The 13,711-nt window shown below is 53.3% G+C and overlaps 1 protein-coding gene across 5 annotated transcripts in view; it reads left to right on the top strand.

The window, feature by feature from the left end:
• Positions 1-13,711, top strand: part of ITGB4 (integrin subunit beta 4) — a 56,416-nt gene that overhangs the window by 35,078 nt on the left and 7,627 nt on the right. For 3 of the 5 annotated variants that reach the window (XM_034789894.1, XM_034789895.1, XM_034789896.1), the window contains exons 23-34: positions 23-46; positions 237-385; positions 484-663; positions 1,332-1,480; positions 2,220-2,424; positions 4,648-4,808; positions 5,883-6,063; positions 7,889-8,026; positions 8,751-8,933; positions 9,132-9,263; positions 11,576-11,746; positions 12,293-12,466. In XM_034789894.1, the coding sequence (XP_034645785.1) occupies positions 23-46; positions 237-385; positions 484-663; positions 1,332-1,480; positions 2,220-2,424; positions 4,648-4,808; positions 5,883-6,063; positions 7,889-8,026; positions 8,751-8,933; positions 9,132-9,263; positions 11,576-11,746; positions 12,293-12,466 (1,847 nt within the window). Of the gene's footprint in view, positions 1-22; positions 47-236; positions 386-483; positions 664-1,331; positions 1,481-2,219; positions 2,425-4,647; positions 4,809-5,882; positions 6,064-7,888; positions 8,027-8,750; positions 8,934-9,131; positions 9,264-10,465; positions 10,688-11,575; positions 11,747-12,292; positions 12,467-13,711 lie in introns of all 5 variants that reach the window. The other 2 variants (XM_034789898.1, XM_034789897.1) reach the window with 2 other exon arrangements.

Raw genomic sequence — 13,711 nt, 5'->3', positions numbered from 1 at the left:
GCTGGTCTGTTTTTTTCCCTAGGTTGCAGCCCAATGCTGGGAAAAGGTAGGTGGAGTGTTCAAATCTCTCTGTCTGTCCGTCTCTCCATTCGTCTGTGCATGGCACATGTGTATTGGCTGATTGAAAACTTTGATGGCTGACTAGCGCTGTGAATGGCTGGTTGGCAGAGGCATCTGATTGACAGAACGGGGCAAGACGTGAACTCCTTTCTCTCCTCCCCCTGACTGGGCTGCAGGCAGGACCACACGATTGTGGACACAGTGCTCACCGCTCCCCTTTCGGCCAAGACGGAGATCGTGAAAGTGACGGAGAAACACGTCTCTCAGGAGGCTTTCAATGAGCTGAAGGTGACTCCGGGTTACTATACAGTGACTTCTGACCAAGGTAGGAGGCGGGTGTTGAGCTTATAGACCAAGGCAAAATAAGGATTTGTGAGGAGGGACCCTCTCAGCTATGCCCTTTCACCCTCTCCGCCTGCGCAGATGCCCACGGGATGGTGGAGTTCCAGGAAGGTGTGGAGCTGGTGGACGTCCGGGTCCCACTCTTCATCAGGGAAGAAGACGACGATGAGAAGCAGTTGCAGGTGGAGGCGATGGAGGTCCCCATGGGGACAGCGGCGATTGGACGCAGGCTCGTCAATATCACCATCATCAAAGAGCAAGGTGAAGGGGGCGGAGGGGCGTGTGATAAGAAATTCTCAAACCTAGATTAATAGCTCCTAAGGCCAGAAAGGACCATTCTGATCTAGTCTGAGCTCCTGCACAACACAGGCTGGAAACCCTCACCCAGAGATTCCTGTCTCCAGCCCAGTGATTTGTGTTTGAACTAGATCATCTTGATTTGAAGACAAGAAGGGAAGGAGAGTTTCCCCCAGCTGGTCCCTCCCTTCCTGTGCTGTCCTGGCCAGCAGCCCCCATCCCCACTTAAATGGCTCATGCTTTCAGCAGAAGCCGTCGGTCATGAGGCTAGGAGAGACTTTCTAGCTGGGCGTGAAGGGATATCTCCAGATTTCCTCTGTTCCTTTATGGGGTTCCTTCTCCCTGACCTTCCTCTTTCACACCCTTTTTTCTTAACTTTTACGTGATTGATGCCCCCAACTCCATCCTTCCTCCTGGTGTTTCTTCCTAGAAACTGCACTCTTGAGACTATCGGATCCTCAGGTTTTTTGCAACAATTTCTTCGCTGATGTCTTTGACAGTATGGTGGCTTTAAAGAACCCAGCTCTATTCAGTGTGTGTGTGTGTGTGTGTGTGTGTGTGTGTGTGTTTCTAAGAAGCCTCCATCAGATATTTGTTTGTTTCACATGGTCCACCTATCTGACTCCTTTCAGCCAGCAGCATCATCACCTTTCTGCAGCCAGCCTACTCTCACAGCCGCTTCGACCAGGTGGCCAGAATCCCTGTGCGTCGGGAGATCATGGAAAACGGAAAATCCCAGATCACCTACAGAACTCGCGATCTCACCGCGAAGCATGGCAAGGTGAGGACTGTGCTCCTTGGTACTGGTGGATCTGAGCATGGTGGCATGAAACCCAGCAAGTGGGGACCAGTAATTACAGGGGCTGCCACAGCAGAGACAGATCCCAGTCAAAATGAATATACTCCGGGGAGGGGTGGGGTGGGGCGGGGCGGGAGAGATGTGACCTAGAGGTCTGAGCGCAGAATGGGAGCCAGGAGCTCACGCATTCTCTTCCCAGCTCTGTCCCACCAGGTTTGCCTGTTGGAGGCCTAGGTTTGTGGCTAGTAAAAATGTTGCTCTTTCTGTCATCTTGACCAGCCTTCTGACATGCTTGTGATAATGGACTGTTTGGAAAAGCCGGGATAAACCAGGAAGTTCCCCAGCAGGAATCATGTGCAGGTTATGTCCTGCAAAGCCTTCTGCAGCAGGGTCAGCCTGCAGAGGTCCTGCTATATAGACTATACTGCAGGAGTGATAGCACTAGAGAGGGGAGTGTGTGTTTTGTGTTTATATTGCATGAGAATACAGCTATGTGGGTTCCTTTCTGAATCTGCTACAGTACCGAGCAATATTCCATGGCTATGCAGAGGGTCGGGGGGACCATACTGATGAGCTATGTCCTGTGGATGGAGAGGGGGTGGGCACACTGATGAGCCATGTCCTGTGGATGCAGTGTGGGGAAGGACTGAGTAATGAGCGATGGATGCTGTGGCTGGGGAGTAATAAACTATTTAGCATGTTCTTTCTTCTCCTCTCCCAGGACTACGTCTTCGCAGAGGGCGACTTGGTCTTCCAGCCTGGGGAGATGCAGAAGGAGGTGCAGGTGGAGCTGCTGGAGCTGACCGAGATCGATGCCCTTCTGCAGAACCGCCAGCTCAAACAGTTTGCCGTGGATCTGCTCAACCCCAAGTACGGCGCCAAGATCGGCAAATACCCGCAGACCACGGTGACCATCACTGACCCAGGTGGGTGTCCCACCGGTGAGCCGTGCTTTTCCTGCATCGCCAAGTTCTTGTGCCACGTGCTGCTGGCAGATAGAATGACTCTAGGCCAGGAAAAGTAGTGTGAAGTGTGTAATCACTATAGTGTGTCACACCAGTGACATGTACAGATGTGTGGCCTGAGCTACCAGAGACGCTCCTTTCCCTTGATGCCTCAGCAGGCTGCAGGTCTGGGTCCTAGCTCCAGTCGGACAACTGCCTGGGGTAGTTAATGAGACAGGGTGGGTGAGGTGACATCTTTTACTGGACCAACTTCTGCTGGTGAGAAAGACAAGCTTTCGCGCTTACCCAGCGCTCTTCTTCAGGTCTGGGAAAGGTACTCGGAGCGTCACAGCTACATACAAGTGGAACAGATTGTTTAGCATTAGTATTTCACACATATTTCAAGGGACCACTCAAGGTGAAGTGGTTCATTAACACCTCTCCAGTCATGGGGGGCAGACACTGGGGGGAAGGGGGTATTAGTGGGTTATGGATTGTTGTAATAAGCCATAAATCCAGTGTCTCTGTTCAGTCCATGATTTTTAGCGTCTAGCAGAGTAATGAATTTAAGCTCATCTTTTGAAAGTGTTGTGCAGGTTTCCTTTGAGGATGGGGACTGAGAGGTCAGCTACAGAGTGATGGCTTGGTGAAAAGTAACAGGCTGTTTTTACCTTTTATCATTTTCCTGCGTGAGTTCATTCAAGAGCGTAGTGATTGTCTGGTTTCACCCACATAGTTGTTATTGGGCATTTAGTGCACTGGATGAGGTGCACCATCCAGTTGTGACAGGCACGTGTAAGACCCCTGGACCTTGAAAGGTGCGTTGTGGGGTTGTTGATGTTCTAGCTGTGGAGATATGTCTGCAGGTTTTGCATGTTGTGCTGGTGTATTTAATGATATGGTTTTGGTTCCCCCTAGTGGTAGACATGTGCATAGACGGTATCTCAGTCCCAGAGACTGGGAGGAGATGGATCATGTGAATTGCAAACCGAAGTGAAATTGGTTTCTTTGGGTACGTCTACACTTACCGGAGGGTCCGGCAGCAGGCAATCAATGTTCTGGGATCGATTTATCGCGTCTGGTTTAGACGCGATAAATCGATCCCGGATTGATCCCGGAAGTGCTCGCCGTCGACACCGGTACTCCAGCTTGGCGAGAGGAGTACGCGGCATTGACGGGGGAGCCTCCTTGCCGTGTCTGGACCCGCGGTAAGTTCGGACTAAGGTACTTCGAATTCAGCTACGTTATTAACGTAGCTGAATTTGCGTACCTTAGTCCGAAGTGGGGGGTTAGTGGGGACCAGGCCTTTGTTTCCTTTCCCTGCGGATCTGGATGCAAGTAGCAGTGTGTTTTGGGGGAGTCGATAAACCACGTAGTACTGTCTGCACCATTAATGTTTTAGTCCCATGGGGCTCCGTGGGGTTTAGATACCTGTGCAACCACATGTGGAGTGGCCCTTCCCGCATGAGCCAGGCTATATGGGTTGTATGACAGGCCGTATCAGAGAGTTGTGTATTCTCCTCACTTGTTGGGTAGATAGTGACAAAGTAATTATTAGGTATGTACTTGACACTGTCGTAGCGGCTTCATGGAACTGTGATCTAAAGGAGAAACCATTATTGAAGCATCATAAAATGCACAATAGAAAAGCCCAAACGCTTCCAGAAAGCCAAGCCAAGCCAAGCAGCTGGCATATTCACAGATTCATTTCTGCGGCACAAGCCCCGCATGCATCACAGAAGAGGCAGTGTGGCTCGGTGGCTAGTTTCAGGGATAGGACACCTGGGTTCTATTCCTGACTCTTGCTCTGACTTGTTGTGTGACCGTGTCACATTGCCTCTGTGTGAATCATAGAATACCAGGGTTGGAAGGGACCTCAGGAGGTCATCTAGTCCAACCCCCTGCTCAAAGGGGGACTAATCCCCAGATAGATTTTTCCCTAAATGGCCCCCCGAGGATTGAGCTCACAACCCTGGGCAGGCCAATGCTCAAACCACTGAGCTATCCCTCGCCCCCTTGTGGTTAGTCTGCGAAGTGAAGAGAACACTGATCCCATCCTCAGGGATGGCTTGAGAGCTAATGTAGTAATGGCTGTAAAGCCCTCAGAGAGCTGGAGAAGTGGTGATGTGGGTTGTCCCATTCTCGCTCCGTCCTGCTGAGGGATAGTCACTCATGCACTCGGGCATTTCACTCTCCCCACTGCAGAGGTTGTGGATGGCATACAGATCCCAATTGGCCTAGGCCAGTTCCCTCAGTCTCCCAGAGGCAAGCTGGGTGCACCGCTCAATCCGAACGCCCAAGCTCTAAGCTCCAGGAAAATCCGCTTCAACTGGTTACCACCGCCTGGCAAACCCACAGGGTACCAGGTAAGGGCTAAACAGGTTCCTGGGGTGGGCATGGACAGCCCATCATCCTGGGGCATCATGGCCACTCCAGTCCAATGATCGTTCATCCTGCGGGGGAGGGGAGAGAAGGTGCTGGAAGGTGGGAGGGCATCGTGGGCTTGATGGATGTCCTGGGTGGATTCTCTACGACCAGATCAAATCTTATTCAAGTCCAGTAAGGGAAAGTCAGCAGGGGCTTACCTCTCATATGGAGCCTGTCTGTCTGGTGTGGGGGTGGGTGGGGCTGGGGTGGCCTTCGAGCTTGTGGAAGGGAAAGTGCGCGTAGCTGGGGAGAGCCAGGCGTAATGCCAATCTTCCCTCCTCGCCTTTGTCAAGGAACTCGACCCTTAGCTCCTGTGTGTCCGGCTTCTCTAACCCTCCCCACCTCTCTCCAGTTCAGCCACTGCACCTCATTCCTTCCCTGATGCATGTCCCGACACGGATAGCCCACAGTCCTTAGCCCCAGCACAGGGACCTCGACCTGCAGCACCTGCCCTTGCCGCCTCTCTCCCCTGAGCAGCAGCGGCTAATCGTGCCAGAGCCCTTTCTAAGTTTCCTGGTGCGGAGCCCCCTGGGGACTCAGATGTATTTCCCTTAGATGTGAAGTTACATTTCTCCAGCGGGGAAAGGCTGCTGTGTTCTCACTGGGTGTTGCTAGGAGCATGAGGGATTAGCAGGCAGAGCTTCCTGCCAGGGAAACTGGGGCAAACTCCATCACTTAGCACAGAAAGAACTAGCCAAGGCAAAGCTCCAGAAAATGTACTGGAGGGAACAATCCCACGCTGGGAGTGGACTGGACTAGATGGTCAGTGTTGAATGTAGGGTGAAACTCCCCCCTCTGCAGACTGTGCACCACTTATTCTCTCAAAATAGAGCTTCATTGGTGCATGGGTCTTCTCTGACCATTGCATCCTGCTGTGCATAACACTCACTACCCCAAGCAGCGGGTTGCATGAAGTTTGCACTTGGTTTATAATCGCTCTTAGTGGCTGGGAAGAGGAACTGAAGGAGAACAGGGGAGGGGAGAAGTACTTATGGTTTTCCCTTTGATGGTAGGTGAAGTACTGGATCCAAGGGGACCCTGAGTCGGAGGCCAGGCTGATCAATTCCACAGTGCCATCAGCAGAGCTGAATAACCTATACCCCTACTGTGACTATGAGATGCAGGTCTGCGCCTACAGCAACATGGGCGAGGGGCCCTACTCGGATATCACCCACTGCCGCACCCTGGAGGACGGTGAGCTGCTCCCCCTGGCTTGTTCCCACAGGCTCACCTGGTGTTTGTGGGGATTAGATCCTAGTGACCAGCTGATGGGGCCAGAGGACACCAAACCCTGTCCCACGTATTGAAGGCTGATGCCTCATTGGAAATGTCTGCAGGACAACCTGATCTTTTAAAAGGCACAATCTGGTGGTCTGCACCCAGGCCTGGGAGCCAGGAGCGTTTGAGTTTCTGCTACCAGCTCTGAAATGGGTGCCATCTGTGGCTTTGGCCCAGTCACTGAACCTCTCCCACCCTGTGTCCTAAGCTGGGACATCTCAGGGTATGTCTACACTGCATCCGGGAGTGAGCATCCCAGCCCAGGGCCACAGACTCATGCTAGCGTAAAAACAGCTCAAACCCCCCTCTCCCCCCCCGGACTTGAGAGCCCAAGCTGCAGCATCTACATCAAGCTTTTTAGCACTCTAGCCTGAGTCTGTGGACCTGGGCTAGGAGACTCACTCCCTGGTGCAGTGTAGACGTACCCTTATAGGCCTCATTTTTTTAACTGCCGAGCACCCTCCATACCAAGTGATTAAACTCAAACCCCATGTGTCCAGGTGTTTTATCCCATTCTCATGACTGGGGGTAATGGGGATATTCCTCTGCTGTTCCCACAGGGTTGTTGTGGGGATGAACTGGTTAATGAACATGAAACATGGTGTGTGTGTGTGTGTGTGTGTTACAAAGGACTATAGGTCCAAGAGCTGCTCAGCTCCTCATAAATGGAAGAGTATTTGCTTCTCCGGGTACCAATCTGAACATCTTACTTCATCTTGTACTGCCCCGGTCAGTAGCCGGGGATGGCTGTTTTATTAAATCTTGCCAGGAAAACAACAAAAAAGCAGAAGGCCCCAAACAAATGGAAACTTGAAATATTGATCACAGGATTCCTATTGCCCAATGATAGCCGGACGTTTTATGAAGCTCTGAATGGAGCTAGAGGAATACGGGATTTTTTGGTTCACTAGCAATTCTGAAAAATCAAAAGAACAAAATAAAATAAAATTGGGGGTTAACCAAAGCATTTTCTTTGACCCCAAATGTAACATCTCACTTGGGTTTCAAGCATTTTTACACATTTCTGATTTTTTTTTTTTTAAATAAAATTGACAGGAAATTTTGAAACAAGAAGTCATTTGGAAATGAAAAATGGAAACATTTCATATTTCAAGTATTGAGATGAAAGGTTTAGGATTTGTTTTACCAAAACAATTACACAAAATCGACATGAATTCATGAAATGTTTCATTGCATTTTTTGCCCAAAAAAGGTTTTGCTCTAAAAATTTCACCCAGCTCCTAGTTATGAACACATCTACCACCACTAGTGCCTACTTCGTTTAAATCCTCTTTGTTAATGTGCTTCTGAACGCTGTGTACTGCACCTCCATGAGTGGCGGTGGAATAGACCCAAATGGCATCTTTTGTGTCCTTCTATCTCTGGTTTGTGGCTGGCAAGACTTTTCCTTCCACCAAGATACCTTCCTCCAAGGGGCCCATCAGAAAGAACCAAATTGCTGGAGGAGAGGAGAAGACAGCCCATCATGGACATGGGCAGCGATAGGCATATTGGAAGGGTCTAGACACCCTAGGCTCTGTGATGCATTTTCCAGCACCTTCCAGAGCAACTGGTGTAAAATAAGCATGTGGTGGTGCCGCAGTCAGTCAGGAGATCTCCCCGGATCGAGTCAGTTGAGCCACACTTCCCTTGGTCATGTCCCATCACTCACACCCAGAAATATCCAGCCCTCCCCGCATGCTTGTTTCCAACCCCGCCTCTTTGCTCTCGTTCCTGTTAGTTCCCAGCGAACCTGGGCGTCTGGCTTTCAACGTCGTCTCTTCCACTGTGACTCAGCTGAGCTGGGCTGAGCCTGCCGAGACCAACGGGGAGATCACAGCCTACGAAGTCAGCTACGGACTTGTCAATGAGGACAATGGTAAGAGAGGGCTCTCCCTTGCCGAATGGTCCTGTAGAGGTGTCTCCATCGGGCTAAGACCTTGGCAGAAACAGCCAGGACCCGTCTCCAGTCATTCGCTGCTCCTACCCCGGAGCCATGAACTGGGGTTGGGAGCAGCCCACATTACGATGAGTGAGAGAGCACAGGCTGCTGGGGAGGTGGGTGGTGGTGGGATGCCAGAGCCCAGGACAGAAGTTCAGTATTAAGGACATGGTCCTGTGAGATCCTGAGCACCCTCAACTCCTATTGACCTCATCTGACTTCAGTGGGCGTTGGGGATGTGTCTCACCTTGAACAGTCTAGAGATGATGCCCTGGGAAACCCGCTGCTGGAGGCCCATTTCCCGGTTCTTTTGGGGAGCTTCCCAGAAGTGGAGTTACATCCTGAGAAACAGATAGCTTGGAGGATGGAGGGGAAAAGAGCTGGGACTGCCACAGTGCCATGAGCACACCAGCTAGGCAGCTGGCCAAGGGACTGAGCTGCATGTACAGGACAGACACTGCAGCTGTAGCGACCACAGAAAAGAGCGGGTGCGTGTGTGCAGAGGCCGGGGTGGGGCGGGGGGTGTCGCTGGGCCTTTGTGCCGTTTTCCCTTTCAAATGGGAGAGCAAAGCCGCCTAGCGTGTGTGTGTGTGTGTGTGTGTGTGTGTGTGGGGAGAGAGAGAGAGATGACCTTGCTGGATGGGTGTGTGCTTCCTTGCAGTTCCCTTTGGGCCCATGAAGAAAGTTCTGGTTGAGGAGGCGAAGAAGCGCATGGTTCTGATTGAAAACCTGCGGGAGTCGCAGCCGTACCGCTACACGGTGAAGGCCAAGAATGGAGCCGGCTGGGGGCCTGAGCGAGAAGCTACAATCAACCTCGCCACGCAGCCCAGGCGCCCAATGTCCAGTGAGTGCTTCTACTGGCCTGGGCGCGTGGGGAGTGGGGCTTGACTACTCTCTCTCCCTCCCTCTCCCCATTTTAACTTGTCTGTGTCCATGCTAACATGCCTGTCCCTATGGCATCTGGGTGGGTGGTTTTCCTCTGGCATGGGAGGGCCCCACACAAGCAGGGTGTTTAACGGCGCTCTCTGCCTGCCCCTCGCAGTTCCCATCATCCCCGACATCCCAATCATCGATGCCGAGGGCGGCGAAGACTACGACAGCTACTTGATGTACAGCGCGGACGTGATGCGCTCCCCGTCCGGCAGCAAGCGCCCCAGCGTCTCCGACGACTCCGGTACGTGCGCTGTGTTTTGCAAAGAGCGTTTTGTTGATTTCTCTTGACAGCTTTGAACACTGAGCCTCCCCCGGGAGAAGGGGAGTCGAGAAAGCAAACCAGCAGAGAACCTCCCTTCCGAACGAGGGAGTGATTTACTAGCCACAGGTTCAGCACAGATCGTTTTTTGTTCCTCGTTCTGCTGCGACGGCAGAGAGAAGTCCCAGCTCTGGGAGGACCATGCAGAGGCTGAGCTGCCACCTTGCTTCTGTGCTGCTGCTCTGAAGAGCAATGGAGGCTCAGCCTCCACCAAGCACAGTTGGGTAGGAACTTTGCATCCAGAGGTTGGGCCTCTGCCCGTTGCCATGAGATTAGGGTACAGCGCACAGGCCTGACCTCCTAGCTCCTGGGGATGTTTCTTAGTTCAGCCTTTAGGCCAACGAGAGGGACCTCACTGGGTGGTGGAGCAGAGACATTTCAGCTAATAGCTGCTTAAGACCCAGAAGAACCCTAGTGGCCCATGGTATCTGGCTCTCTCCCATTGTGCTCTAGGGGTGTCCCATTGGCTATGTCAGGGCTGCTAAGGTGAACGTGGCACAGTCTCCGCTTGGAATAACTATTTCAAATGGGAAGAATGAAAGTGACTTGTAATGTGGAGCTGGGGCAACTGGTGTTGCTGGGGCAACCTTACAGGAGACCTAGGCTGGAGCAGGTTCGACAGTGGCTGGAATGAGGCGTCCCCTGCCCTGTGCTCGCTCTCTCTCTCTGTTTCAATCTGCTTTGGGAAGTGATGCGCCCTTGCAGAGAGTAGAGTGTACGTGTAAGGACAGCCCCACAGTGGCCAGCGTTGTGTGCACCTGTGAGCTTCATGGAGTGAGGAGGCCGCTCCTGAGCATGGGAGGACAGTTCTATCCAGCAGTGCCTGTGATGAGGACAGGTGTGCAGTGGGATCGCCAGCCCTGTTCTCAATTCTGACGGAAATGGGGTTGGAGCTCTGGTCTCCCCAGGGCTGGTTGAACCCCCAGCGTCCTGTTCCCTCCATTCTCCAGCTCTGTCCCATGATCTCTGCACAGCAGTAGCCCATCAGCGGGTTTGTCACAGGAGGCAGATGCAGCTGCTCCTGGAGGCTGACCCCAGTGTGCAGCAGGTGGCCTGATGGTGGCAGGTTCCCCACTTTGCCCCTGCAGGCCGTGCCAACGTGAGTACTTAAATTGTTCCAAAAGGCTCCAGGTGGAAATATGTGCAGCTGCTGGGGGAGGACTTGGACCTTCGCCGCATCACCTGGAGGCTCCCAGCCGAAATGATCCCCCGCCTCTCTAGCAGCAGCTGCTTCTCCTCGGACACCGAGGGTCTCCTCCACGAGGATAGCTCCCATTCTGAGCTGTTGGAGAGCGACACAGCCAGCGGCAGCCTGACGAGGAGCGCAACGCCCCGGCCCCAACCAGGTGAAGGCCGGCTTCTTCTGCAGTGAATGTCGTGTCTCGTCCTTCTCCGAGCCAAGAGCGTGGAACTGGGCCCTGCCCCCTAACATCCCCTCTGTACCCACATTGGTGTTGGCATGAGGCACTGGTCACATGTAGTAGAGTCTGCTTGCAAAGTGTTGTCATGGTCTGTCTGCTCAGGAGAGTGCCAAGGTAACACCCACCTCGGGCATGGACTGGGAACCTGCTAGGAGCTCGCTTCTGCAATAGGCTCAGACCCTTAGGGAAGGAGCACATCAAAACCATGTGAAGCCTGTAAGAACAGCCGCCTCCAAGGGGCCACTCCTCATCTTAAGTAACTGCTCTGAAGTAACCCACCCAGGTTTCCAGTGCAAACCTGCAGGACTATTATTGAGAGAGCAGCCTCTAGGAGGCACCTGATTTCTGCTGCCCCTTTGGGTGGTCACTTAAGAGGGGGTTCATAAAGACCATTAATGGTGGGGTTTGCTTTTCAGGTCCGGCTGAGATGGGCTCCAATGTGAAATCTGTGGGAGCCGCCTCCTTCAGTTGGCATTTCTTCTTCTTTCATTAAGACAAAATATAAACACGTGCTGGGATCAAGAGATCTGACTGTTAAGACACGTGAGGTTGGACCTTAGCAGCGCCCCGACAAGCTGAGCTCTGGAGTTACCTTGGGCACTGCGGGTCGGTTGGGTATTGTGCAGGGGGTGCAGGTTCCTGTTTGTTTCCCCTGCTGCTGGCTGTGCGGTTGTCACTTGTCTGAAGAGCCGGAGTTATGTTCTCAAACAGCTGGAGAACAGGACAAAGCTGATGCAGGAGGCACGGAGCCGTGGTATGGTCCCGATGCCTAGACTGCAATTGCTGAGACTGACTGAATTCAATCTTTCCCAGAGCATCTGCCGAATGGCCGGATGGATTTCACCTTCCCCGGCAGTGGGGGCACCCTGAACAGGACCTTGAATGCTAGCTATAACCAGCTGACCTCACACATGCACCAGGAGAGGAGGCTGATGGGCAGCTCGTCTCTGACCAGAGATTACAGCACAATGACCTCAGGATATGGTGAGTGTCGGGGGATTGGGGCTCTCCCCTCTGCTCCGCCATAGCAGGGACTTGTCTTCCTACCCTCTACCCCTTACAGTGATCTTGGGTCACACCAGCCGGGAGCTCCCTGTACCTCTGCCTCCCAGAGCTCCCTCTCTCCACACTGAGAGGACTACCTCTGTGCATCCCACCAGGGCACCCTGAGAAAGGAGGGGCTGCCTCCATGGCTCCCCTCCCCTAAGCTCCCTGGGAAAGGGGAGGCGGCCTCCATGGGGCCTCCCCAGGGCTCTCTGGGAAAAGGGGGGCTGCCTCCATGGGGGCCACGCAAAGCATTCTGGGAAAGGGAGGCCTGCCTCCATGCCTCTTACTTTATCTCCATGGTTACTTTGCAGCTCGAATTGTCTGAGAGTCGGTCTGGCAGTGGGGACGGGGCTGGAGAAGCCCTTTTCATGCTCTCCCTTAAGGCAGCCCTCTCTGTGCTGGGCCCCAGCACACGGGCTGCTCTGGCTTCAGATGCCTTCAGTGGTCTCTCTCTCTCTCTCTCTGTTTTCCACTATCCTGTAGACCAGCCAGGGAGGATTCTCCCTTCCATACGTGAAGATGGTGGCAGGATGGCCCTGCTGCCCCAAGACGTAGGTGTCAGGAGCAGGGCAAAGGTGAAGGGTTCCTACGCCAGCAATGGCTTTCGGGATTCTATAATCATGACTGATGGGCCCACTGGGATTGCCAAGTATATAGGTACAGCCCACGGCAAAGCCTTGTCCAGTGTCTTCGTGGGTGTCTCCCCGCAGTCATGCATCTCATAACCAGCCCATCCACCCGTGAGCTGTCTGCTCCTCTCCTCCACCGGCTTTGTGTGTGTGCTGATCTGTGCCCCTGACCCTGGCTGTGCCTTCACCACACCACCTTTCCATTTGCAGGGTTCATTGACCTCGTTAAAGCCATGTGAGCTGATTAACCCGCCCCGCGCTCTAACGACTTCATTGACTCGCCGTCCGCGTCCTGCCCTCTTCGCTCCTAACAAGCCGATCGTTTTCTGTCTCTCTCCACAGGCCTTGGGGGAGAATGTGTGCCCAATGCAAAACATCCCTCCGAACCACGTTAGGCAGCTGAGCCCTAGAGCGCCTGGCATTGAGGTGCTGGAGAACCTGCTCGTCATTGCATCCATTTGCTGCCATGAAGGCAGTGGTTAAGGGATACCCCTTAATTCTTCCCACCTTTTGGTTCTGGAGGTGCTATTTGTAGAGAGAGCAGGGTGGGCTAATGAACTGAGCATCGGGCTGGGAGCCAGGAGCTCCCAGGGTCTAATCCCTCGTCCCCCTTTGACTCACATGAACCTCTTTGCCTCGGTTTCCCCATCTGTAAACCAGGGATAGCAATATTCGCCTCCCTAACAGCTTGATTCAGTTACTGGGACACGTGACTGCAAAGCAGTTTGGAGATGATGGGGGAGGATTGCAAAGGCATAAAGGGCAGTTAAGCACCTGAACCTCACTGAAAGCCCATGGGAGTTGGGTGCTTAATTCCCGTTGACAGTCTCCCCCTTGAAGTGTCACCTTTGATGAGTGGCTGCCGGCACGGAGTGGGGGGACGTCAGAGAGAAGCTGGTGGGGGAATGAGCAGCTAGGTAGGTCAGTGTGTGGAAGGTAGAGGAATGGCCAGTGGGTTAACTGTGGATGTGCGAATGGGTAGGGACGGCTTGTCCTTCACAGTACCTCTGTGCCCTTCTCTCCGATGGGGGTCTCTGATCCCACCTCCACCCCATCCCCAGCTTGCATGCAGCAAGGCTCAGGGCTGTTAGATGGCTGCTCTGACTCCCCTTCCCCCTCTCCCTGCGCAGGCCTGTCAGGCAAAGCACACACCCTAGGGTGCATTCCCTCTTCCCCCAGAAGGCCAGGAGTCTCACTCACTCCCAAGATGTCCTCGAAACACCAAGCTGCCTGGACGTGGTGCTTCAGGGGGAGTGAGTTTGGCCAAGCCTGG

Source organism: Trachemys scripta, chromosome 14, assembly GCF_013100865.1.
Source record: "Trachemys scripta elegans isolate TJP31775 chromosome 14, CAS_Tse_1.0, whole genome shotgun sequence".
Lineage (NCBI taxonomy): Eukaryota > Metazoa > Chordata > Testudines > Emydidae > Trachemys > Trachemys scripta.
This window is presented reverse-complemented; position numbering and strand designations above follow the sequence as displayed.